Source organism: Anoplophora glabripennis, unplaced genomic scaffold (genome assembly GCF_000390285.2).
Source record: "Anoplophora glabripennis isolate ALB-LARVAE unplaced genomic scaffold, Agla_2.0 scaffold184, whole genome shotgun sequence".
NCBI classification, from domain to species: domain Eukaryota; kingdom Metazoa; phylum Arthropoda; class Insecta; order Coleoptera; family Cerambycidae; genus Anoplophora; species Anoplophora glabripennis.
The window spans coordinates 702,301-728,913 of record NW_019416285.1 but is presented as its reverse complement, the minus strand read 5'-3'; the positions used below and the strand labels follow the sequence as shown (position 1 = coordinate 728,913).

Genomic DNA, 26,613 nt, shown 5'->3' with positions numbered 1-26,613 from the left:
AATATAAAAATACTTGGAACTTTCAAAGTATGCCATTATATACAAAAACTACTGTATATCACTTCGTTGATCATATACTTGTGTACCAGACAAACAAAGATAGAAAAATTAATTCTGGAATAAAAATTTCAGTAACGAAAATAATATCAACCAGGGCTCTATAACAACTGATAAAACATTCACTATTTAATAAACTACTAAAATTATTTACGGTTAAAATTGTCTGTATTCGAACAGTAAATACTGAAAGCATAAAACATAAGATCATATTTTAAATAATATAATGCCAATTACATATAAAACACATTTCTCTTACTGCCTCATTTCCTGCTACTATGCCACAATATCACAATATCAAATAAATAATAAAACATATTTCGTGTGAAACTGTATTACAGTCATACGTCTAACTGCACACTTAAAATTGATTCTAGTTCTTGAAAGTTGTATTAGTACAAAATTAAGTTAGGTCTGGCAACACTGCTTGGTGACATTTCATTGGTCAGCTACGTGGAATTTTCCAAACATTTCTTCATGAATAATTTAATTAGTGCGTGCTTGAATATTAACAAAATTAATTATACAAACTAAAACGTACCAGTAAAATTAAATATAATCAAACATGCCAATGTACAGCTGGTAAAAAAACATTATAAAACATTATGGAGCTTACCAGCTTTGAGAACTTATCCCCACTCCCTCTATTGTGATGACGTTGAGACGCATTCGTAGGGCCTGTTTCATGTTCGAGTCCGAAAGTTGGAAAAGCGTTGCCAATGTTGCCATAGATTGTAATATTCAATATATGTAGGACGTATAGGATGGAGCAAGATGGAAAATGTGTGACTAAAAGTTTTAGAGATTATTGACAGAGGATTCTTTGCGTCAGTGAGTCAAGGACCAATAAAATTCTTTCCACGTCAGACAGCAGGCAGGCAAGAGGCTACTACCCTTCCAATTAAATAAATTTAGCATCTTAAACTTTCATTCCGTTGCCAGAGCTTGCATGATCTGTACTGTGCTGTCCATATTTGCCTATATCTGTAGAATAATGAGCAGAAACGAAAGGTCTTTTATTATGATTAAGCCTGATGGCGTCCAGAGAGGACTTGTAGGAAAAATTATCAAAAAATTCGAACAAAAAGGATTCAAACTAGTCGCTCTTAAATTCGTGTGGGTCAGTATATTTTTAATAATTATTGTAACTTGCAGTAAAATGGCCGGCATGAAGTAAAATGCCGGCGTGGCAGACATTTTTTTTATAACCTAGTTTTAAGTTCACGTTTTTCATTTTTTCCGTTTATGGAAACTAGATTTTAAAATTTTTAAAAATAAGTTCGCCTGGTGTATACTAATAGCATACAATTTTTTTGCAGCCTTCTGACGAGCTTCTGAAACAGCATTATGCTGATTTATCTACTAAAGCCTTTTTCCCAAAACTTATAAAGTACATGTCTTCCGGCCCTGTTGTGCCCATGGTTTGGGAAGGTTTGGATGTCGTAAAGACTGGTCGTGTACTTCTTGGTGCTACAAATCCAGCTGATAGTGCTCCTGGAACGATCAGAGGCGATCTTTGTGTAGAAGTTGGTCGCAACATCTGTCATGGGTCAGACGGTGTGGAGTCTGCTAAAAAGGAAATAAGCCTGTGGTTTACTGAAAAGGAACTGGTGGATTGGAAGCCAGCAACTTTCGATTGGGTCTATGAATAATTTTTAGCACGATTTAAACGAATTGTATCTAATTGTACGTTTTTCCATTGTTTCGTAATTTTAAGCCGAGTATTTATACACGAATAAAACAAAATTTCCTCCATACTAGTATTTTAATTATAAAATAAATTGATTAAGAACATTACATAAAAGATCAATATGGTCAAGCTTGTGCTATCCTATAAATAGATTTATTATAATAGTAAAATAATGCAACCAGATATGCATATGTATGAAAAATATACATTTCTTCAATTTTTTTATTGAACTTTTAATCATGACTACATAATTATAAATTAACTTTTTTTTGTGGAGACAGAACTAAAATATATTTAAAAAACTGCAAGTTGTATTATAATTATTTACAATTTATTTGAAACAAACTAAAAGAAGTTTTGTGCTTGCAAAAGAATGTCTCTTCCTTCTTCATACTTATCACCACGTTCTAAATAAGGAGGGGTAAATTCTCTATATGCCAGGCACACTCTACGCTGTAAAATATCCTCTCGTAAAACTTGATGTTCCCAATCGTACCTTGCGGCACCATACATAACTAATAAAGATTTTCTAGGCATAGGTATCCTTACTATGGGACCCTTATCTTCTTGATATTTTGGCGTAACAGTGTAGCTGTGGCTCACAGTATTCAATTCTCCATCATCCGTTAATACAGACGGGTAAGTTTTAACACAGTCCAAGTTATACTTTCTTGGTTTAGAGTTATAAGTCATAGTCAATACGGAATCTGCTAGTAAATTAACGGTAATTATTCTCTCACCCCATACCCAACAGTCGTCCACGTGTGGATCGATTGATGCTCCCCTTTCAGGATTGTATTCAAGGGAACACTGCTCTATTGTTTTAAATCCTTTCAATATAGGTACACTGTTAAACTTGTCTTGCACAAATTTAGTAGACGAGGGAAATCCTATGAAATTACCTAATCTTAGTTTCCTTTTTTTAAAATTACATTTGGGTCCGAAATTTTGTTTACGTCTTCCACTTTGCGATAAATCCCAAGGAATTTCATCCAGATCGTTTATTAAAAGCTTTTCTTCAGTATCTGACAAAAAATTCAAATCGATATAAATACCAGGGAACTTTATTGCTTCTCCTTTATGGTTTGGGTGTGTTTTGAATTCATCGACATCCCACCCAGGCCAGGCTTTGTTGCAGAAGGGGCAGTAAACGTACGAGTTACTTTGTTTATTATATAATGGCGATTTTATATCAATTTTGTACTCAGCTTCACATATTAAGCAAGTACGGCATCCTTTACAACCACATGGGCGTGGTCTATCCATTATATTTTTTCTTTACACAATCATATAAAAATGTTTGTCAAAATTTGATCGATTTTTGAAATCGAGGTTATGTTTTACATCTAGTCAGTGTTGCCAGATGGAAATTTCTGTCAACAGTAGGAATGTAGCCAAAAAAACAGGAGATTTCTTTTTTCAACAGATTTTAATAAATATATTTTTTAATAGAGGATCACAAGTACCTACATGCACAAAATATAGCAAAATATATAAATGTAGGAGTTCGTTTAATAGTTTTCAATTACATCGGTACTAGGGATGTGCGATACGATACGATAATTCAGAGTATCGATACTTTTGTCTCCGATACCCGATATTTTGTATCGATATTTTCTATACAATACATTACGAGTATCGATACTCTTGCCTGTATATCGGAACCGTACGATCCGAGCGTCACCTATTGTTCAGCAGCATAATATAATAGTAGAAATAATATTCCTTTCGTGTGCATCCAGTAATGTTGCAGTCTGTTTACTGGTTACAGATAATAGGGCCTTTCGATTTGGCAAAAATAATAGCTATTAGTAGCTAATAGCAACTTAGAGTTACTCTGAACTGATTGATATTAGTTGCTAATAAGTACTATTTTTGCCAAAACGAAAGCCCCCAATTTTTTATTGCTGTTATATATGTTTGTATTATGATGTTATAAAATGTTCGCATACTTACAAACATATTTGTTTTGTCACAATACTCTGTATCGAAAATGTACCGATATTTTGAGTATCGATGTTTTTCAACATTATATTTTACTGTATCGATACTATTTTTTCGATCCGTATCAATATAAAGTATCGATATTTTCTGCAGTATCGCACATCCCTAATCGGTACGCCACGTGATTTGACAACTGTCAGTTGTCAAAATGATAAATCCCGTAATCCCGCTGAAGTAAACGAACTCGCCTTCTATTATGTTAGGCCCAGTTCATATAAACGCGAATTGTGGATTTAAAATTTAAATATGTACATGAACTGGGCTATAGAAAATATAACAGGACTGAAAATATTGACAAGTGACGAACACAGTGCCGTTAGAGGACAGTGTCGTACTAAAATATTCTTATTCTGGGGAAAATTAGTATAATCAACAGAAGATTTCATAGAGAACCCAGAAGAATAGACATTGAAACTAAAAACAGGAGATCTCATAGTGAAAACAGTAGAACAGGAGAGTGAGAGTGAAAACAGGAGATCTCCTGTTAAAACAGGAGATCTGGTAACACTGATCTAGGTTAGGTTATACATGACAGATAGACAGATCGCATAGGCTATATTGAATGTAGAGGGTGCATTCCTGCAACTCCATGAATATAGGCAGATTTAGTTCGTTATTTTGCCGCTTGGGTTCATGTTATTCCCACATTCCTAACAACTTCATAGTTTGGGTACAGTTTTCCTTTAAATTTAATCAATAAGTCGGCAAAAAATTCTATTGGATTAAATAAAATAAAACGTGTGATAAAAGAGAAAACAAAGATTTATAATTTATAACCAAGTACATACATATTTATAATTTATAATAGATAGATAGACGTTAGTATAAATTTTCCATAACATTTTTAAGCATATTTCTAGTAAATACAAGGTGTTATAAATAATATAATACTATATTTCATAAAGTTTATTTATAGACGTTACAGAACATTTAAAGTGAACATAAACAACAACAAAATTATAGATATGTTTTAATTTATAATTGCTACTTATCACTTTCTTTACTCAAACCTTTTTCCGGATAAAAAAATATATAACAAACAGTATCTACTATTGAAGAATAGTAAGGTAATAATGAACTTTATAAAAATATACAACACTAAACATTACTTCATGTAGTAAGTATTTGTGGATCTACATTTGTAAAACTAATACTCGAATACTTACCCACCTTAACATATGCATGCATTGTATGTACTTGTGATGCATTAAATGCTTTGAAATATCATGATTGTTTTTTGAAAATATATCACTATTCATGAGAAAATTACCGTTTGTCAAGTGTTAGGAAAAAGATTTTCTATCCCAACTCAAAAGTTTAATACACATACGTTACAAATAAAAGTTGTTCTGTTTATTGATGACACAGCATTATAATGTTGGTATTTACATTATTGTTATGTAATTAATATATTTATTGCACTAAATGTTTATTCAATGTAAATATCTTCAACGGGGTAAGCAGTCTCAATAAACTTTTGGTAGAACCTTTGGAAGGCACGACTGGAAAACAGATGGTTAATAAATAAATTAATTTTAAAGATAACATTACCAGTGTCTAATGAAAATAAATGGAAATAAAAAAACCTTACCCTACTGCTTCGGCGACGGGTCTGGTAGAGTCCTGTCCTCGAAACACGTGACAAGCAAACCTCTGCAATGTGGGATGTTTGGTGATGAATCCTAAATAGCGATGATCTCGTGGATGAAAAGCACAAAATGAAACATTCTTCAGCGAGTAGAAGTAGTCTATGCAGGGCTCGTTTTGCTGAAAATAGGTACAAGTTTTAATTTTCTGGAACAACTATTTACAACAAACAAGGAACAACGCATGGGTTAAGCAGACTTACGTTTCGTTTTCGTCTGTCTACCATTCTCAGGCCTTGATCGGAAACTTCTAAAGTGCACGGCTGTAGATCGGGATCACCTCCGGAACTCCCAATGACCCTTCTTACAGCCTGACAAACGACTGATGTACCTTTATGTGCTAAAGTCTCTACAGAACCTATATAACCTGCAAAATATTAAAAATACGTATACTTTTTACTTAAATAACTGGTGTATGTACCTAAAAGATATCTTTCGCGACGTCCATGTTCGCAAGACGTATCCCAATCCGTGTAATCACAATCAACAGCGTAAGCAGATGGAAATATTCCCATTCGCCCTGTCCTTAAATTTACTCCTGCAATATAAGTGCAAATTAAATTTGGTCATTACATGTTTTACAGATTCAACTTTTTACGAATTAATTTCATCTATTCATGTAAATCATGTAAACATAAAACGTCGTTTTAACGTTATATACTCCAGACAACCAATCACCTTGTACCATTTGCTTCAACGCGATTGGTCATAATTTCCACGGAAAGTCAAGGACAACCACAATGTATTTCCGCAGAAAGTATGACTAACGCGTGACTAATACAACCACTCACCCCTTCGACTCATATCACAACTTGATTTACCTTCACACCAGAGATCATCCGCCTCCTTTTGTACGTAGATGGGGTCGCCGATCTCCACCTCTATCTCGTCCTCGTGCCTGGGTACGAACTTGTGGAGACCCCGGTGTGTCGCCTCCAACATGTCCACGTCGTTGTAGACCAACCCCCCGACCACGGAAGGGGACATGCCCATCACAGGAGACATCGACTTGGCCCCATCCGTTCCTGTGGGCGAATGGGCCGTGCTGTGACCGCTGTCCGCGTCGGTTAGCAGCCTGAAAAAATTGTTTGTTGCTGTAAAAATACACAGGGTGTTACAGAGAAGTGGGACGAGCCGTGTTAGTTCTTTGGGTGAAAATAATGGCATCTTTTATTGTTTTTACAAACTTACAATTAAAAAAAATGTTTTTATTAATGGCTCCTTCGAAATAGAGATATTATTGAATTATAAATTATTACCTGTCTGATTCAGGAGAATCGTCCCAGAGATATCCACATTTTAATACTAAGATTGAGCTTGGTCCGCTGCTGGTGCTGCCTAGTTCGTCGGCCAGTGATATTTCTCTAGAGAACTGATGTTGTGCATTGTACATTGTTACCACAGCGGCTACAACAATGTACAGTGTAGTATATACAGCAAATAAAGAGGAATGTATAAATTGGTTCGAGGGAAACACGCCTCTCGAATGAGATGACGCTTCACATAAACGAAACGTCAAGCTCTTGATGACATATTCCAAGGGATAACGAAAAAAAAACACGTATTGTCAAAGTGACGATGTTCTCAGGATTGATAGAACAAGCTCAAGTGGTGGAAATAGACCAGGGCGAATCTGTCGAAAAATCCCACTTCTTGGATAGATGTAAGAAGGGCAAGCTAATTTTAGCTGGAATACCTTCAGTACAACTCACGTAATAAAAGTGTAGATCCCTAGATCTGGGCGAAGTTCTCAAAATTTTCAAAATTGCAAAACTGTTTAAAAAATTTTAAAAAACACCTATGTTATGTGAGTTTTTTTTACTTATATCTTGGAACCTATGCATTTTGGAAGAATATTGAAGAGGAAAAAGTTTTAGAATTGAATTTTGCACAATATACCTACTGTAAGTTAAAAATTTAAATTTAAATGTTGCAATATAGCAGTAATTGAAGAAAAAAAGGCAATAGAAGTTTTTTTGATAAATGTTTTAATTGTTCTGAGGGTATTCTAATTTTGGTAAAAAAACTTTAGAGTATAATAAAACAACACACCAAATTTCATTAAAATCGTCAAATTCAAAATTCATTAAAAAATGTTGAAAGAAAATGTTCGAATTTTCAAAATGTTGCACAGCCTCAAATAAAGCATCTAGATACTTGAAAATTTTTTCACATAGAAAAGACCGTTCAACTTTTTAAATAGTTTTTGAAAAATTGAAATTGAAATCGATTGATTAGGATGGCCAAAGTAAATTTTTAAAGTTAACACTCTTTTTTTATTTTTAAACAATTAGATTACATTTATTAATTTGCAATTTAGTTTTTTTCTCAAAAATATTTTTAATACTCGTATTGTGATTGTATTTGCACTGTCCTTTATATTCCTTACTAATTTTCAGCGTACCTACTCACATTATAGTTTTCAAATTATTTGTTGAAGAATTTGTTGAAATAAAGTTGTTGTAAAGTTGTTTTCTGAAATACAAGAGATTAATCTGAAATTCAAATTGCGTTTTCTGAAATAAAATGGACTAATTGAAATACAATATATGATTAATGAAGTATATGCACAAAACTCGTAGATATATCGTTAATAATAAGTAAATATAATGTATTTTGTAATGATACAACTACCCAAGAATACACATTAAACTAAATCACGTTTATTAGATATGTAAAATTGTATGAAATAAATGGTGTTTATTTTTAGACAACAATACATTTAAAGATACATTGAATATTGGTTTAAACCAATCTATTATAGATTAAAATTTGACATAATTGGACATGTTTACAAAAATTCAATAAAAATTATTTACTATCAAATCAATATAATCTTTTACTGCTCTCTCATCTACATAAAATATACACCCAATACAAGATTAGTATAAAAGCAGTGTTATTTTTGAAATATATAAATACCTACATAATTTACACCATTTATTGTGAAAAAACACCCAGTACAAAGCATTGTTTTCTAGCGGACATGTTTATGTCGAGAGGACAAAAATTAAATGTTTTATTCACTTCAGTGTGTTATTTGGTTAAGTTTTTGGTCATGAATTTTGCTATAAAATTAATCAAAATTCAACTTATAGACTAAGGCAATAATAAATTTTAGGACATAAAAAAATAGACAAATAAATAAAGTGGATGATAGGTAATTGAAAATACATATATTGTTTGAAGTTACTTATTTATGTTATAATTTTCGTTTTTTTATTTATTTGTTATGTAAAAAAAATATTTTTTAAAATTGATTTAGTAAACCTTTGCACCAAAAGTCAAGGGTTGTTTTTATGAAAATTGCCTAACCAAAAATTTCACACTGAAAAAAGCTCACAAATAAAAAAATTCATCATTTCCTTTAAAAAGTTGTTGACTTTTCGAAAATCATTCTGTTCTAGTGACTTTTAACGATTTTTAACACTGACTCTGAATCGTGTTGTTTTCCTTCTCCAAAAATTTGGCCGAACCCCATTGAATTTTATTATCGTTTTCTCAAGCGTGATCGCAATTTTTTTATTTCTCAAATTTTCTTTAATGTAACCTTAGTCTATTCGACAGCTCGAGAGGTTTCTTTAACATAATGTTTATTACATTCACAAAGTATTCTATAAATGCAATTTTTTATTTTTGAAAATCATTTTGGCGCTATGCTAAGGTATTAGTTGTCTGAAAAACTATTCTAATCTTAAATATAATACTTATTCTCGTTAATTTTTTCCATAATATAAGACCTGGAATTTTTATAACTTTCAATATTCTAAAAAACTCTTTTAACAAAGTTCCAGGGGTATTGAATGTTTATTTGTAAATTTTGTATAAATTTCTTGCTAAATCTAGAAATATTAAACCTTTAAACCTTATAAAGCATTCTTATAAGAAATGCCGGATGTCTAAAAATAAAATCTGTCAGCTCTAATGTAAACAATAAAAGTAAATCGTTAAAAGACCAAATTTCAACGGGATTCGATTTCTTACCTTTCCGAATCACAAACATATTACAAGATCCAAATCCCGAGAAGGTTTCCCCACGAATTTACCCCACCGACACTATATTTGGCCTACAGATATGATAACGACGTTAAATTTTAATTAAAAACTTGATTACAAACCGGTACGAACGTTAAATTGCCTTAGGAACGCTAATAAAAAATCAATCGCACTCCAAACATGCATGACCTACACGTCTTGAGTCGATATATTCCAGGTGTACATACATTTTTTATTCTTGGGTATTTCCGGGAGTTTCCGCCTCCTCCGTTCGCCCGTCCATGGAGGTGTCGGGGCACCTAGGGACGACGACTCCGACTTCTTACCGCCCATCGAGGAAAGTCCATCCGCGTTGTTATCACAGTCGTTTTCTAGGTCACTCTTGGAAGACGTCGGCGAGTCTTCGTCAACGAGGACATCGTGAACTAAACTGGAAAATTCGGGGACCGTCAGGATTTTCGCCCAAAGACGCGCGATTTACTGTATAGAATTTCAAGGTGCTTGAGGGTGTACTTACGAGTAAAAGGGTGTAGATGTTTTACTGTGCGATGGTAGTTTTTCAAAGCTCTGTCTAAATTCCTCGAACTCCGAGTCGGCCATGTTTGTTTTCACCCCTTGGTTATTGATTGGGGAGGCCGGCGACGTCGATTCGGCGCGGCGCTTTCCCTGGTTTTCCGCGGGCACACATGTAGATGTCTGCCACTTGAAAAGAGTGTTAATCAAGATGTCAATAAATCGGGCCGGGATCTATTCAGCGGTATGTTACAATGGAGACGTCTTCATTGGTTACCTATGGTACACCGGGTCGTGGGTGGATGGTCAAATGTTTGGGGCCGCTTTGACAAGAATGAAAAAAATGCAACAAAAAATTTCGCTCAAAAAATTGAGATGCATCCATAAATTCTCAAACATAAAACGAAAAAGAATATTTACGGTATCTCCTCACTTTTTGTCAAATGTCGCGTATGAAGACCAATTTGTCATATCTCTTAGCCACTAGCCCTTATCCTCGTCTTCCCTTGGATCCCTTTAATGTCAGCAACAGGCCCCCATCCCGTCCTTAGACTGGCTTAATTCATTTAAGGCGGACAAATCTAAAAGCATTCATTGAACATGATATACAAGATGTTATATTAGATTAGGCAGCACTTCGGGTGTATTATAATTTGGTCTATTGTTTAGAGAACTGGGCTCCTTTCATCAGATCTAGAGCTTAACGTTTGACCCAGTTCGATTTTCTAAGTCTAATCTTAGATGGTTTTATAGTCGCTAACTGAGTTTGTCCCCTTGTTTTAGTAAAACAAAACTTGGTAGTAAGTGAATCCAAGATATAAAAAAACTGAACTGGAACAAAACCAGCTCATAAATTCAAATTTCCATAACAGAATAGAACACACTGTCATGTTGTTTTCAGCTTCTCTGTATTGTTTCTTAATATTGTAAGTAGGTACATAGATTAGTTTATTAATCTTACAAGCCTATAGATGTTAGAAAAAAGTTTATTCGAAACGCTGATAACCCAGATTTGCAAGAGGCTGGGAACAGATAAAATATACACCATAAGCCCTATTAAGGAAGACGGATTGTGTTTGCAGAAGAACAAAGAGAGGATCCACAGTGGGCAGACGGAGGATTGTTGAGAATGAAACGTGCATCTACAGAAAGGCCACGGATAGCGGAACAAGTCGATGCTTTATTCAGCGGGAATTAATATAGATTTCAATTACTTTACGTCAGATTGTGCTGGCTCTGAATTGGAGAACAGAGAAAACACCTTTCTCTCGTTTATCGAGAGCAGAGGCGTCGAGTTTTTTTTCAGTATGTATGTACCTTTTCGGGTACAAGATATCAACTATGTATTTTATTTCTATAATTCATAAAAAATTGTTATGTCTAAAAACGTACCAATATCTTTTTAGATAGAAAAATAATTATAATGAATCTAGTTATGACCAAAGCTTCTGACACTGTTATTTCAAAGTGTCGTTTTTTTTAGTTTGATGTTTATACAGGGTGTCCCAGATACAACGGAAGACCACAGATTCGTGGACTCAAAATATACAGATTTAGGCTAATTCACCTATATTCAAAATCGTTTCGTTTGTCCGCTAAGGTACTGTAGACATTTAAAAAATATTTTTTGTACCAAAACCGCTCAATCTGCCTATTTGATTCTACGAATCTGTGGTCTTCCGTTGTACATTTATTTTGGGACACCCTGTATATATTTTTTTTGTTTGAAACTATCCCAACTAAAATATGGAAACAGATCTCTTTGTAATAGCTGTTTTTTACGTGATTGGTTTTTGTGAAGAGTGAAATTAGCACAACAAGAATACAGGATATTTCTTCGAATAATTGCCGTTGTTATTCAAGAAATTCCAATAAATTAACTATGTATATGTTTTTGTATTAATTTATTAATTGTTCATCACTAGGCATTTATTGTCGTGGAATAATTCAGTGCTAGGTATTACTATTTCATGTCGATTTTTCAATTTTAGAACCTGTTGAATTCCTTAATCGTCATTAGGAATGATTGGGACTTAGTTAAACACCACATCTCTTGATTGCCTAGGAGAGAAGGCGATACAGTTCTGTGAAGTCTTCGAATCAGTGTCGTAGATAAAAAAAGGTGTCTATAAAAAAAAAGGAATATAATTTCCCTGGAAAATAAATACACGTACCTATGCATTATATTACCTCATATGATTCATAATAAAAATGATAATAATAATAAGTATTCAAGTTTTTAATGAAGACAAACTGTTTTTAATAATTTTTTCGAGAAGTTAGTTTTGAAGAAAGTTGCAAATGTCAAAAGATGTATTATGAAATGACCGAATAAAAAATAAAGACATTTCCAACGCAGTATCATTCTCAAAACTTAAAACAACATTAAAGCAGTTGTATAGGGTGAATCGTTTGTCTTTTCCCATTAACGGCGTCTTATAAACCATGAGAGGGGATATAGAAACAATTAAATCATTTAAATATTTAGATGATGACCTTCGGTTGTTTCTTCTTATTTATTGATCTGGTATAGGACAGGGAGTATAAGAAACAACAGTATTATTATTTGTCGACGTTTTTATTACGACGCCTTCATAATTCTACGCTATTATATAAAAAAATGAGCAATCCAGGTATGCAAAAGATATCTGAAAGACTCCTAACTGCTAATATTGCTGGAAACAACTATTCTATGGGCCCTAACTAGCACTGAATTATTCCACGACAATAAATACCTAGTGATGAACAATTAATAAATTAATACAAAAACATATACATAGTTAATTTATTGGAATTTCTTGAATAACAACGGCAATTATTCGAAGAAATATACTGTATTCTTGTTGTGCTAATTTCACTCAGGGTTGCCAGATTGGGCTACTTATCGCCAATTGGGCTATCTCAGATGACTTTCGGCTACTTGAAAAAAAGCAAAAATAGCCAGTCGCCAATTTGGGCTATTTCGAGTTTTTACCAGTGTCGGCAATCTGTACAAATCGAATGTTAGAATAGTATATTTATATAAATTCTTTTTTTACTCAAGACTTAAGTTTATTTTTTTTCTTTTTAAATAAATAAATAAGTAGTATAGATAGTAGAGTCATCTGTGCTAATAGTAAAAGTTGTTGTTTGTTGTCAGTTGTACCATAGGCAAAATAATCTAGTTTTATAATCATATATATTTGCCTTAGTTAACTAATTATTCCAGAGATGAAGTATTTATTTATTGTCAGAGAATTATTTTTTAATTTAAATCTAGTTCGACCGGTTTCTAGATTTTACTGCGAACTGTGAACCGTATATTTAAGGTGTGAATTCTGTAAACTGTTTGGATTTGGAAGCCTTTAGAAAAATGCCTAGACTCTAGAGACTTTAGCCTTTAGCTTATTGCTGCTATCTGTTGAGTAGTAGCTAAATTACATGTATCAAGTTCAAAGTGAGCTCAAATTTTTCCCATGTTGCAGCTACTAGATTGTTACGACCGTAGTTGTACTTGTATGTATTATATGTTCTGTGGTTGTATTCTTATCCTTACTTGAGAACAACAAGCAGTTACTCTATTTCTCAGGGTTGTCCACATACGACTAGAAAAGGGTTGTCCCCAGACTCACAGAACAAACTCAAACCCGAATGGTTTTAAACTTCAAATGTATAAAAATTATAAATAACGGTTTTTGTTACTAGATGTCAGGCTATTTTGGGCTACTTTCAATTTTGGTTTGGCTACTAGCTTAAAAGAAAATCTGGCAACCCTGATTTCACTCTTCACAAAAGCCAATCACGTAAAAAACATATATAGGTGTTATTTTAATCTTAATAGCCAAAACAAATGGGTTTAAGCCAAAATTTGAAATATTTACAAATATCCGAATTTTTATTAATCTTTTAGCAAATACTGAAGACTACAAAGCAAGTTACAAAAATTTGTTATAATAATTAGTAAGTGTGTTTTTTACTAATATAAGTATTTCTTTGTTCCTAAAGATTCATATGAAGAAGACCTCAATCAAAAATACAAATACTGTAACATTCAATAAGGTTTTATTCTTTCTCCACAAATTATTACTCACATTAAGCCATTTGACAATACCGCTGACATAAAATTAAGTGGCAATGGGACACATTTATTAATATTGCTGAGTTTAATAGTCTATATCAGTCGTCAGAATGTCTGATTTATTTTAAGAATGCCGTCTAGGACAACTATGTACCTTCTGGAGCAACGAAAAATTTGGCTTGAAACTTAGAAAAACGGAAACGTTTCAACTTTTGAAACAAGCTTACGGAAATGATGCTCTGGGTCGTACGCAATGTTCTGAATGGTTCTCACAATTTAAAAGTGATGGTCAGTCAGTTGAAGATTATCCTAGACCAGGAAGGCCTTCGACTTCAATTGATGGCTCCTACGTTCAGAAAGTCAAAGATCTGTTGGAGAAATTGCAGAATAGATTAACATGTCAATTGGAACATTGCAGCAAAATTTGTTCCCTGTTTGATTTGATGATCGAACAACAAAAAGAAAATCGTGTGGACCATTTTCATTTTTATTATAAGACAAATAAAAAAAATTATTATTTAATGAGAAGAAATAGCTATCAAGTACAGAGCTTTCATTAGAAACATAATAGCAGTTTTCTCTGTGTATTTCATATATTTCCAGAACTATTAAACAGAGCTTGAGTCATATATTTTTTTTGTTTTTATTGCAATTTTATGTTTTTCACACAAAACAGTTATCAAGAAAATAGACACAATTTAANGTTACAAAAATTTGTTATAATAATTAGTAAGTGTGTTTTTTACTAATATAAGTATTTCTTTGTTCCTAAAGATTCATATGAAGAAGACCTCAATCAAAAATACAAATACTGTAACATTCAATAAGGTTTTATTCTTTCTCCACAAATTATTACTCACATTAAGCCATTTGACAATACCGCTGACATAAAATTAAGTGGCAATGGGACACATTTATTAATATTGCTGAGTTTAATAGTCTATATCAGTCGTCAGAATGTCTGATTTATTTTAAGAATGCCGTCTAGGACAACTATGTACCTTCTGGAGCAACGTAAAATTTGGCTTGAAACTTAGGAAAACGGAAACGTTCAACTTTTGAAACAAGCTTACGGAATTGATGCTCTGGGTCGTATGCAATGTTCTGAATGATTTTCACAATTTAAAAGTGATGGTCAGTTAGTTGAAGATGATCGTAGACCAGGAAGGCCTTCGACTTCATTTCATTAGAAACACAATAGCAGTTTTCTCTGTGTATTTCATATATTTCCAGAACTATTAAACAGAGCTTGAGTCATATATTTTTTTTTGTTTTTATTGCATTTTAATATGTTTTTCACACAAAACAGTTATCAAGAAAATAGACACAATTTAAACTTTTGCAATGGGGTCAATTTGTGACAGCAATATTTTTCTATGAAAATAGAACTATTTCTAATTTATGAGCCAGCTTTTGGAAATTTAGTAATTTTTAAAATGATTATTGACAATAAATAAGTGGCCGAGTAACAAAGAACTGCTTGGGCTTTTTCCAAAACCCTCGGGATCAATTTTAATCAAAAAAATTAAAGCACTTTCAAAACATTTCAGTTGTTCAAACAAGGCCTCTAAAAATTAATCCTAAAACCAAATCCCACAACTCGGTGGCAAGTTTCATTGACGACTTCTCAAAACGTGTAAAAATAAGAATTTTTCGCCCTCCCGTCTCCTCTAAGCACATCCATTAGACGCAAGATGCTTCGATAACGAATCAAAGAATCGCTACAAACGCTGATTCTGCCAATCAAGGGGGGCTGCGCACTGTGTGTCACCCTCCCGATGTTATAAATCCGGACGCCCCCAAGAACTTCACCCTGTTGCTGGTGGCGGCTACAAGAAGTCATGAGCGGCTCCGGAAAACCGCTTCTCGGCCTCTGGCTCTACCGTAGCGGCGAAGAATGGAACTACAAGGAGGAGAGTCCTATTCCTCTTAAGACACAGGTAAGGCGAGAATAATAACATAGTTTTTTTAATATTTACTTGGTGACCTCTAATTGTTCATTTCTTTCGATGTTTCGTCGGTTTTATTACATCTTCAGAACTCTATGTGTTGATTTTTTAGGTAAAAAATTGTAATTGTGTATAAAGACATTGAAATATTAATTTTTTAATTTTAACTTTGTTTTTAAAAGTAAAAATGTGAATCCCAATTTTATATCAAAATATTATTAACAATTACAATTTTTTGATATAAAAAACAAATACATAGAGTCCTGAAGTTGTAATAAAAACGACGAGACATCGACAAGGTAACAATGTTTTTTATGTACTTCCTGTTTTATGTAATTCGTATAGAAAAGAAACAGTAAAAATTGCTATAGTTTTGTAATATTTGTAAATTTTGTCATTTTATGTCAGTTTATTGAAAAAAAAACACCCCTAAGTTACGAATTTAATACAATTTTTGATTTATTCTTGTATAGTTATAGATTTTTTAACAAAAAATTAACAATTTTAACTTTTGACATTAGAAGCACTTGATGTACAAAATAGAACAAAATATGTACTTGAATATTAAAAAAGTGCTTACAAAAGCAACTTTAAAAAGTTTTCTTATGGCCTCAGTGTCTCGTTATATGTACAGTACGTTTGGTTTTCCGGTGGAACTATTTTTTTGGGTCTGTTGAAAATATTTAAGTACATTCTGTGTCAGAAAAGGGTATATTCTGTACTTAAGAATGATGTCGTCGCTTTTCCATAATAGTTGAATTAAAAAAAAAATTACTATTTGTAAGAAGCAATAATTTAAAAGTCATCTCATTTTGATCATTGGTAAATTAAAAGTTTAATTTAAAAGTCATCTCATTTTGATCATTGGTAAATTAAAAGTTGTGTTATTTTCTTGCGTTGATTTTTAGTAGAACAATTTATCTGTACTTTTAAATTTTGGGACTGTAGAAAGCAAATTAATATTTAAAATGAACCAATAAATTGTCTCTTATATTATTTCCGGTTGGCACTCTTAAAAAAGCTCATACTGTGCTTATGGCACATATTTTTGGTCGTATCTCCTTTATTGTAAGGGATAGGACCATCAGCCTTATATCACTGTAATCATGAGAGATGCGCAGGTTATTCCATTAAAAAATAAACATTGGGGCTATGTTGTTTTCGCAAGTATTTGTTACCTTACAAATTTTGGCCGCATGCTTTTTTTCCTGCGTTGAAAAATTGTTGTTTTGTCAAAATAGTTGTAATCGATGTTGTTTGATGTTTCAAAGCCTTCGCAGTCTGGAGAGGAACCGCAGTCAAAGGACGCTGAAAAAGAAAGGCTGTCCATCATATTTACGTTGAAAAACCAAGTAGGTGGTTTAGTAAGAGCCCTCCAAGCGCTTCAAGATTTGGGTATCAACGTGCAGCACATCGAATCAAGACCTTCCCAGACCGGTGATAATCAGGTGAGAATTAAAAATTTTGTTCACACAATTCTTTGTTATTTGTAAAAGGTTCTGCATTCAAATATTTTTACTCTAAGTCGTTTGTGGCAACTTTAGATATGCCACAATAAATTGGCCAACTTTTTGAAAATGTAACAGCAACAAACTTATGCTAGAAATCATATCATTAACAAAAAAAAAATCATAATTGTAGAATATAACTCATTTTCATTTTTCAATAAATTAGATTCTGTCTCCAATTTCTTGTCCAATTTGCTGACGCTAGAAAACTGTTCTCATGCACTGTTTTTTAGGTTGACTTCTTGGTAGATATCGAATGCGAACCCCGCAAGCTAGAGCAGATGGGAAGACTTTTGAAGAGAGAAGTGTTGACCATGGTCATCGGTAGCTACGGAAGTGGGGAGGAGAATGAATTCCCACCACCTACTCCTCTTTCAGCGACTGCTAGTTTCGGTAAGTCGAAATAAAATTTTCGAAAGTCAGTGAATCAATTTGTAATAAAACTAAATACCAAATACTAATTAAAAATAATCACAAAATATTCTCAATATCAGTATTTTGCTTTGTTGAGCGTTATATTGCTGTGTATACTTAGACAGGCCCTTTGAGTAATGAAGTTACGGAGTGTTAAACTCCACTTTATGGGCTAAATATAGCGTGGGTTTCGAGCGCGGTTTTGAAGACCTGCTTTGCCAGAATGCAGCAATCTACTGAAGTCGTGACAAAGGCTTTATAGAGAATTTACTAAAGTGTGTCCGGAGTGAATGAAACAATACAACGTTTTATGAAGAAAAAGGGAAAAGGAAAGGAAAATCGTTGTTTTTCTAAAGTTCAATGAAAGCAAATCAAAAAATAATTTGTACGTGTTAAAAAATAAGGAAAAAAAATTCATTTCACTATTGCAAGAAATTAAAGGGTCAAAAGAGTTTCCGAAATTTCTCCGTGATTTTTGACAGACTGTATTTAGGTGAAAAACGGTCGTATCGCGAATTAAAAAAAGAAGCATTTTGAAGATCTAAGATTCTAGTTTTTAGATCTTTTGGTCCAAATTTTTTAGGAATTACGGTTATCCTACAATTCTAAGAAACAGTGTGACAAAAAAATTTTTTTTCCGAGTCCACGGACTTGGAAAAATTTTTTTCAGCTAAGCCATTGCATGGACCAGATAACTTGTTTATCCAGCTTCAATTTCCTTTTTTTAAAATTTCGATACGATCATTTTTCATGGAAGTATCGAACTTTTAATGGAAAAGGATCCTTTTGTCTTCAATCATCGATATCTCGGAGACACATGGTCGTACAGAAAATTGAAGGGCAGTTTCGAAAACTGGAATCAATTTCCTATAGCATGCTGCCGCAACTTTTCGGAAAAATATTTTTTTTTCCATTTTAATCATGATTATGAAGTGTTTAAGCTCAAAAAACTTGACCCCTTCATGTTTTTCAAAAATTTGACTGTTTGAAACAAAGAAACGGTTCGCTAGATCGAGATGAACCTTCACATGGTTCTTCTGGGTATATCGAATTGTAAAAGTCATGCTTAACATTAGTCATTTCGTGAATATTTCTAATTTAGCCGTCAATTTCCAGAAAAAAACATAAATTACTTGTTTTCCTGTTTTTTAAAATTCGTATAAAAGATTTTTTCCAAAAAGTTGCGATAGCATGTTATAGGAAATTTATTCCAGTTTTCGAAACTACCCTTCGATTCTCTATACGACCGTTTGTCTCCCAGATATCGATGATTGAAGACAAAAGGATACTTTTCTATTAAAAGTCCGATATTTCGATGAAAAATGGTCGTATCGAATTTAAAAAAAAAGGAAATTGAAGCTGAATAAACAAGCTATCTGGTCCATGCAATGGCTTAGCTGAAAATAAATTTTCCAAGTCCGTGGATTCAGAAAAAAAAATTGCAAATTTTTTTATGAACATCCTGTATATGTATTCAATAAACGTTACACCTACATCTGGGATATATTACCTCGGTACGTTCGGCTTTTCTCCTTTCGCAAATTCAGTCCGACAGATTTAGTACCCTCGAGTCGAGAGGTTCTAACAAGTGGCCCTATTTGAAATTCATTAATTCGACGCTGAAAGCATTGGTCAATTGAAAGTCAGCGAGAATGGGAATATAAATTGCAGAACCATAAAACTTCTAGAATACACTATTTGCTCGATGAAGGGTCACTATGCCGGACCGATTTCCATTTCAAATGAAAGAGTTTGGTTTAATGACGGTAGACTAAATTTAGGTAGATACTCCTGCCTTTTCAGCCTTTCATAGAGCATAGTTCCATGGATTTCAAATTATTATGACATCTACCTAACGGCTAGCCACCCTTGTAGTTTTTTTAGCATATAAATCAAAGTTGATTGATTTTTTAAATAGATGGCGTAAAGGCGTATCGAAGAATCATATCTCATTTGCCTTATAATTTAAAGCCACAGCTAAATACGTTCATTTTTTTGAGGCAAAAATTGATGACTCCTTTAGGGAAAAAATCCCAACGAACTTTTACTCAAGAGTGACTTCAAACACAAATCTATTAATTTTTATCGTTTTCTAAAAAAAATACGTCTAAAATAACTGACAGAAAAAGTGTTAGTTAAAATCGATCCCTAGATAAAAAAATTACGAGGGTGACTATCCCTAAGCAAAACACCCAGTATATCATCAGCACACTTGTGCGAATAAATAATATTTATTTGTTACAAAAATGTTTTTGATAGCGTAAATGCACAATGTTTAGATTAATTTTATGGATCACATTTTTCGTTTATTTTCAAATTGAAAAATGAAATGAAAACATTCAACATGTGAATTAACTTTTTATGTTTAACGCCATCTATCTTTTGTGGAAGGGTTCTATTAAGGGCATAAAATATTAATGAAGACGAAACAACTTTGATAATTATATTAATAATACAATACCGCAGGGTAAATCTGACTCGTCAGGCCTTTCAGAAGCTATCAGCTTTTAATGCTCAGATCTTTCTTTATGGGGTACAAGCAGTGTTACGTTTTTATGTTTAAACCATTAAACTATTATTATCTTTACCCCAATATGTTCTACCTATCCATGATACCGATAAATATACGAAATTTTTATCAACATGATTTTTTAAATTTCCGCCGTACTTTCATAAACCTGCCCAGGACACAGGATAAAATATAATATAATATGTAGTTAAGAATCATATAGATCATGTTGTTCGGGACATTAGTCCGCAGGGTAGTTGTTTCCTGCATCAGTTAAAAATTCTGCAGGATGTTTTATTTCAGTTTGCAAAGAATCAAAGACTTCCTCTCTGTTAAATTTTCTGATTTTAGACTTTGACGACATGCCCTGGTTTCCCAAAAAGATATCCGACATCGACAACGCCCAAAACGTGCTTATGTATGGAGCAGAATTAGATGCCGACCATCCTGGTTTCAAAGACCCAGTGTACCGGAAACGCAGAGAGCAGTTCTTTAGAATAGCTATGAATTATAAACAGTAAGCGATATTCTTAACAATTTTTACATTTTTATGAGCGTAGACACGATATAGTTTTGTTGTCCTGAAAATATAGGTGGACGATTTAAAACCACCATATTTAAGAGTTATTAAAAAGTGTACTCAGCAAATTTATATTTTTTCTAGTGGACAACCAATCCCAAAAGTTAAATATACTCCTGAAGAAGTTAAAACTTGGTAAGTAGATTGGGGATCAAATTCATATAACTTTAATTAAACCTAATATGAAAATAATTCCCCGCGTAGTGTTAAAACAAAAGATCTCAATGTATAGGTCTTAATATGCATTTTTTTTGTAACTTTTTTATTTGAGCAAAAGCGGTTAAATACTTCCCGTTTGCCTAATTTACTTTAGAATAGCCCTTAGCAACAAATACTACTAGCTACACAGAAGTATGTATAATTCTTAATTGATATCCTTACGAGTTGCACCGAGCGTTCAAACTACCCAATTGTCAGTTATAATTACATCAATTTCCGAAAGTTTACCGAGGACTCGAAATCCAATTAACTCGGTAATTGATTCAAGGGGCACCGTCCTTCGCGAGCTGCAGAAGTTGTACCAGAAGCACGCCTGTAAGGAGTATTTAGAAAATTGGCCCCAGCTCGTTAAATATTGCGGGTACAGAGAGGACAACATCCCCCAGCTTCAAGATGTCAACGTGTTCCTGAAAAGGAAGACCGGGTTTCAGTTGCGACCCGTCGCCGGTTATTTGAGTCCCAGAGACTTTCTGTCTGGACTGGCCTTTAGGGTGTTTCATTGCACGCAATATATCAGGCATTCATCGGACCCTTTCTACACCCCTGAACCGTAAGTAATATAACTCAGCTTAAAATTATTTTTAATTTATTAATCATTGAATACAATAATTAATAAAATTAAACCAACCACAAACCCAAACGGGAGTGATGGTATCTTCACACTGTTGTTTCAGTTGATATTTGTATGAGAAACCAGTGATCATCAAACTGTTGTAATGGTAGATAAGGTACTCAACATTTAAATTCAATTTGGTAATTTGATTATACAATAAAAATAAATAAATTGTATTTTTTAAACGACTGACATGATTTGGAATTTCTACATATTATTAGATATTATTTACAATTATTAGTGTTATTAAGAGAAGTCATACAACAGAGGTAATACTACGGATAGTACACTTATACTGGTATGAATGAATTCTGAACGTAATTAATTCATTTACCTTTTCTAGCGATTGTTGTCATGAACTACTAGGACATATGCCGCTTCTAGCAAACCCAAGCTTCGCCCAGTTTTCTCAAGAACTGGGACTGGCCTCATTGGGGGCTTGTGAAGAGGACGTTAACAAACTGGCAACGGTAATTTACTGATAAAAAACATGCCCTAATTCAGAAAACAAAAAAGGCGATTTGCTGTTATGGATATTGATTCCTTGAACACAGTGATGGCAAACATTTGATAGATAGACAACTTAAGACATAACCTATTTTGAGGTTAGGTTTTCTGTTGTGTTACTACTATCACTAATTATCTAAACTGTAATTCTGGACTACTATTATTCAACCAATTCTATCAATAATCAATCAATTTCCAAATTACAAAGAAGCCAAATGCGATATATCTTCTGTATATAGTTATTTTTTTTGTTTTTTCTTTTTTTCTTTGTTATCACTGTTAAGATTGTACGATATAATCCCACCCGAAATGATTTATTCGCCCAGTAACATTTTATGTAACTGTTATAGCTCTACTTTTTCACTGTGGAGTTTGGGTTGGCCAAACAGGACGGAGAACTGAAAATCTACGGTGCTGGATTGCTTAGCTCTGTAGCAGAGCTAAATCATGCCATAAATTCCCCTGATAAAGTAAAACGTTTCGACCCAGACATTACCTGTAAGCAGGAATGCATCATAACCGATTTTCAGCTTGGATATTGGTACACGGATTCGTTCGAGGAAGCGAAAGAAAAGATGAGGTACGTACTTATTCAATAACAACGCCATCTTTCAAAATTCCTGCCTTAACCCTTCCCGAAATGCCACTAGATCCGCTCCGCTCCTACAGCATATCCATTAGGTATATTAAAAACTGTATAATTTTCTGTTTTACTATTTTTAGGACCTTTGCCGAACAAATTCAGCGACCATTTGGTCTCAGATACAATCCCTACACTCAAAGCGTGGAAGTTTTAAGCAATGCCCAGAAGATAACGGCCGTTGTTTCTGAGCTCCGAGGTGACCTTTGCATTGTGAACAGTGCCCTTAAGAAAATCAGTGCCAGGGATTCAACTTTGGACGTTAACCGGATCGCCAATTTGTTACAAACAGGGTTGGCCGTGGAAAACGTGGGCCCGATCGATGATAAATTTAACGAAAGCGGAAAATGAAATAATCAATGAATAAACGTAAATAAATAAATACATATGTATATAATAAATAAACGCAATATATATCATATAGATTTTCTATGTATACTCATAATAAGTCTCCGCAAAACCCTTTTTTTATTTTTCTTAATTATCTGGCAACATAATTTTGCTTTAAAACCAAAATAGTTAGAAGCCTAATTAAATGGAATAGAAGAACCTACAAAAGTTTTGCTCATGGAGACAGATCAATCTAGGCAATTTAGAAATAGAAACGATGTTCTTCATAGCCCTCCATCATATACATTTTGTACTATTACGCCCTCCATAGAGCCCTCAACTTTTCTAAAATAACTGTTCCTTTTATCCATCGAAACTTAAATTTACCTATCTATATTTATATAATCTATGCATTTCTTCTATTTTAGAAATTCAATAAATTTTCCAATAAATCTAGATAGTGAAAAATATAGGTATTATAGATATAGAAATACCACGAATTAAATTTGTGAGTATAACTCAGTGATATAATACATATCATTGAGCATAACTATTATTTATAACCATAGAAAGCAAGTAACAAAGGTTCTATTCTTCTTAGGTTAGCCATGAATTTGAGGTCGCTAGGAATATACAACTAAGGTAGTCTAGATTTTTTTCTAGGTTTGTGGTTCCGTCATATCATCAAAAACATGAAAAAGTAGGGTTATGTTAATAATTTAATCTGTATATTATATTTGATAATATTGTGAATAGAATGTGATTGTGCATTCCCTAAATTTGTTCTATAAGTTTTTATAATTTGAACAGATAGAACCACAAAAGATGGGGAAATTTAAAATTGGAATAAAGTTTGACAAAAAGTTTTTGATCAGCTTAACCCAAATAGAAAATTCAGGTGTAGAAGTACAAAATGTTAAACACCACTTAGCCTTACATCCAATTCACTTAAATAATTTTAATAAATCCATCAGAGATTTACTGAATGAAGGAATAGCGAAGTATAACAAAAAGTGAGTAAAACGAAGTGCGTATGACTAGTATGTAGTACTTATTGTTCCTTTTAGTTTAAACGGAATTCTGTTAGGCTATAGTAATATAAAACTTCTCTCTAATATGGGCACAATCAGCAATGATTCTCCTTATATACATTATGATCTCATGGCTGACTTTTATGTTTTCAAGCCGGAAAAAGGTAAAAAAATGCAAGGCATAGTTAACAGGAAAAGTAAAGACCATGTCGGCCTACTGGTATATAATGCGTTTAATGTATCGCTACCAAAACCCAAGGACGAAGAAGATTGGTTAGGTGATACAGTTAATATAGGCTATGAGGTTCTGTTTAAAATAACTTACATTGACGTATCTTCATACCTACTGTATATTAAAGGCGAACTTATGTAAGTATTTAATAAAGTTTTTTTCATTCACCTGATATTAATCATATTTTAGATCAATTGTATCTAAAGCTGATATTGAAACGAGTAGTGCAAAAATAAAGCCCTTAAAAAACAAAAAAATTATTTTTAATGTAGAGGAAGGCGATGAAGAACCTGTTTCTAAAAAGAGAAAAGTAGACTCGGAAGTCGAGGAAAAAGTTAAAAGTAAAAAGTCGAAGAAGAAGAAAGAAAAGCGAAAGGAAGAAGAGGGTACTTTATTTGAAGAACTAAACAATGCAAATCACTCTGAAGATGATTTGAAGGCAGATGTAGGTCATAAAAAAAAGAAACGTAAAAAGAAGGATTAATTGCATTAGTTAGAATTTTTGGAAACTATCGTTTTAAAATTGTAGTGATTTTTTTATTTATATATTTTTGTCTATTTTTATTTACACCAGTATGTAATTACAGTAATAAAAAAACTAATGCAAAGCCTGGAAAGCTGGCTGGTATTTTTATCTATACAGGGTGTTTATTAAGTACTTGTACAAATTCCTTAGAAAGCCAGAACGGGAGGAAGGGATTGACGAGAATAATCTTGCTTTTGGTAATTTTGAGAAGAAATTTTTTCCAACCACTGTGTAACGGGATAAACTAAACTACCTTAATTTTTTACAAATATTTATTTACAAAAAATAAAGATCTGAATCACAGCACCATTTAGTAGAACATCAGTGTTACAAAAATACATTTAACTAACTATATGACATATACTGAGTATATAAAGTAAAATCTTAGGGCATGCAAGTATCTGATGTAAAAATTTAGAGAATATTTTTTAAAGGGGACAAAAAAATTCAGATATTAGACTGTAATGTATTATTTTTTGAAAATTTGTTGAAATTTCTGCCTGAGCAATAAACAATTTTACTAGTACACAACAAATATACCTCGAAAAAAATTACGATCGTTTACATGCCTTTTTTTGTGCAAAAACAAAATAGAAACGTGAGGTTCTGTGTACATAAATGGGATCACAATTTTATACAAAAAGATTAAGATTATCAGGGCATATACCGGAATATCGTAAAATTTCATAAATCTGGAAATATTAAAAAACCTCTCTATTTTTTATGGATTTTTTTTTTAATTCCAATTGTAAATGGCTTTTATTTCCTAGATGCTACTCCTGGATATAATTTTCTTTGTTGAATATTGACAATATATTCTTTGTTAAATATTTGAAAAAAAAATTGGAAACTGATGGCGCTTACATCTTTGTAAACTTGTTTTTAAAATCCACCTGGTAAAATTCTGATATACACCATGTGTTATGTCTTGGATTTTTAAAATATAATAGGAACTTTATCTAGAAAACTAAAAGAAACTGGTATACTTTACAAATCACTATTAAAAATATAACTTATCCCACAATTTTTCCACTATTAGTCCAGACGGTATCTGTTTCAAAAAGTACATATTTGGGTGAATCGTATATCCACGGAGATTTTTGGCTTTTTGGCTTTCAAATATCACTTGAAATTAAAATTTTTCTATGCGCATAAAAAAAAAACGTGGAGTTAACTTTTGGCGGAACAATATATTAAAAAAATTCGAAACATGTCTTCTTATTTAATTATGTATCTTTTCAAGAGTTGACTTTAGGCAAAAATGGAAGTGGAAAAAATGTTTGTAATTAAATTTTTTACAAAATATGACTAGTTACAAATCGAATGAATCATGATTATTATTGTAAAAATTGAAAAAATCGCCAAAAAAGACATTACTTTTTAGGGAATTTTTTTGGGGTCTTTAAATTGGGTATAGGACCTTCATATTTGGCCCAAGAAAACATCATGTTATGTAGAATCATCACACCAATTTTATCAAAATCGGTTCGATAGATTTTGCATAATAATTTTGCAATCGATTTTGAAAAAAAATTAGCAAATTTTCAAAATTTTGCACAGCAAAAACCAAGGCCCTTAGTTACTTGAAAATT

General features: G+C 32.7%; 6 protein-coding genes across 7 annotated transcripts in view; 3 read left to right on the top strand and 3 right to left on the bottom strand.

Moving 5' to 3' along the window:
* The window catches only part of LOC108910130 (UDP-N-acetylglucosamine--peptide N-acetylglucosaminyltransferase 110 kDa subunit), a 42,043-nt gene extending 41,375 nt beyond the window's left edge, over positions 1–668 (bottom strand). The window contains exon 1 of one of the 2 annotated variants that reach the window (XM_018714646.2): positions 599–668. The gene's annotated coding sequence lies outside the window, so the exon portion shown is untranslated. Of the gene's footprint in view, positions 1–316; positions 423–598 lie in introns of those variants that run through there. The other variant, XM_018714645.2, reaches the window with a different exon arrangement.
* A 246-nt stretch (positions 669–914) lies between these two features.
* On the top strand, positions 915–1,812 carry LOC108910131 (nucleoside diphosphate kinase). Its single transcript, XM_018714649.1, has 2 exons — positions 915–1,177; positions 1,377–1,812. The coding sequence occupies exons 1-2, from the start codon at positions 1,007–1,009 to the stop codon at positions 1,707–1,709; spliced, it is 504 nt and encodes a 167-aa protein (XP_018570165.1). The 5' UTR covers positions 915–1,006; the 3' UTR covers positions 1,710–1,812.
* A 244-nt stretch (positions 1,813–2,056) lies between these two features.
* Positions 2,057–3,086, bottom strand: LOC108910104 (alpha-ketoglutarate-dependent dioxygenase alkB homolog 4). The gene has a single exon (XM_018714612.1). The coding sequence runs from the start codon at positions 3,011–3,013 to the stop codon at positions 2,093–2,095; it is 921 nt and encodes a 306-aa protein (XP_018570128.1). The 5' UTR covers positions 3,014–3,086; the 3' UTR covers positions 2,057–2,092.
* Positions 3,087–5,108: 2,022 nt separating this feature from the next.
* LOC108910113 (JNK-interacting protein 1) lies at positions 5,109–9,993 on the bottom strand. Its single transcript, XM_018714624.1, has 8 exons — positions 9,911–9,993; positions 9,621–9,823; positions 6,657–6,804; positions 6,219–6,472; positions 5,819–5,935; positions 5,601–5,764; positions 5,343–5,518; positions 5,109–5,253 (listed from the first exon to the last, which is right to left on the bottom strand). Exons 1-8 carry the CDS (start codon positions 9,991–9,993, stop codon positions 5,181–5,183), a joined length of 1,218 nt encoding a protein of 405 aa, XP_018570140.1. The 3' UTR covers positions 5,109–5,180.
* Positions 9,994–15,804: 5,811 nt separating this feature from the next.
* Positions 15,805–23,253, top strand: LOC108910106 (tryptophan 5-hydroxylase 1). The gene is made up of 9 exons (XM_018714615.1): positions 15,805–15,903; positions 17,193–17,360; positions 17,654–17,813; positions 20,695–20,860; positions 21,008–21,058; positions 21,411–21,692; positions 22,099–22,225; positions 22,613–22,842; positions 22,986–23,253. Exons 1-9 carry the CDS (start codon positions 15,805–15,807, stop codon positions 23,251–23,253), a joined length of 1,551 nt encoding a protein of 516 aa, XP_018570131.1.
* A 670-nt stretch (positions 23,254–23,923) lies between these two features.
* Positions 23,924–25,833, top strand: LOC108910103 (DNA-directed RNA polymerase I subunit RPA43). Its single transcript, XM_018714611.1, has 3 exons — positions 23,924–24,245; positions 24,300–24,632; positions 24,685–25,833. The coding sequence occupies exons 1-3, from the start codon at positions 24,058–24,060 to the stop codon at positions 24,977–24,979; spliced, it is 816 nt and encodes a 271-aa protein (XP_018570127.1). The 5' UTR covers positions 23,924–24,057; the 3' UTR covers positions 24,980–25,833.
* Positions 25,834–26,613: the final 780 nt, after the last annotated feature.

What these genes read in the sequence shown, in the direction of transcription:
- LOC108910131 (XM_018714649.1), top strand. Translation starts at nt 1,007, where the DNA reads ATGATCTGTACTGTGCTGTCCATATTTGCCTATATCTGTAGAATAATG. An exon ending in TCGCTCTTAAATTCGTGTGG is followed by an intron (nt 1,178 to 1,376) that starts GTCAGTATATTT and finishes ATTTTTTTGCAG; the next exon opens with CCTTCTGACGAGCTTCTGAA.
- LOC108910104 (XM_018714612.1), bottom strand. Translation starts at nt 3,013, where the DNA reads ATGGATAGACCACGCCCATGTGGTTGTAAAGGATGCCGTACTTGCTTA.
- LOC108910113 (XM_018714624.1), bottom strand. Translation starts at nt 9,993, where the DNA reads ATGGCCGACTCGGAGTTCGAGGAATTTAGACAGAGCTTTGAAAAACTA. An exon ending in ACATCTACACCCTTTTACTC is followed by an intron (nt 9,824 to 9,910) that starts GTAAGTACACCC and finishes CGAATTTTCCAG; the next exon opens with TTTAGTTCACGATGTCCTCG. An exon ending in TCGCGAAAGATATCTTTTAG is followed by an intron (nt 5,765 to 5,818) that starts GTACATACACCA and finishes AATATTTTGCAG; the next exon opens with GTTATATAGGTTCTGTAGAG.
- LOC108910106 (XM_018714615.1), top strand. Translation starts at nt 15,805, where the DNA reads ATGAGCGGCTCCGGAAAACCGCTTCTCGGCCTCTGGCTCTACCGTAGC. An exon ending in CCTGAAGAAGTTAAAACTTG is followed by an intron (nt 21,059 to 21,410) that starts GTAAGTAGATTG and finishes AATTGATTCAAG; the next exon opens with GGGCACCGTCCTTCGCGAGC. An exon ending in GAAGCGAAAGAAAAGATGAG is followed by an intron (nt 22,843 to 22,985) that starts GTACGTACTTAT and finishes TACTATTTTTAG; the next exon opens with GACCTTTGCCGAACAAATTC.
- LOC108910103 (XM_018714611.1), top strand. Translation starts at nt 24,058, where the DNA reads ATGGGGAAATTTAAAATTGGAATAAAGTTTGACAAAAAGTTTTTGATC. An exon ending in ATAGCGAAGTATAACAAAAA is followed by an intron (nt 24,246 to 24,299) that starts GTGAGTAAAACG and finishes TGTTCCTTTTAG; the next exon opens with TTTAAACGGAATTCTGTTAG. An exon ending in TATATTAAAGGCGAACTTAT is followed by an intron (nt 24,633 to 24,684) that starts GTAAGTATTTAA and finishes ATCATATTTTAG; the next exon opens with ATCAATTGTATCTAAAGCTG.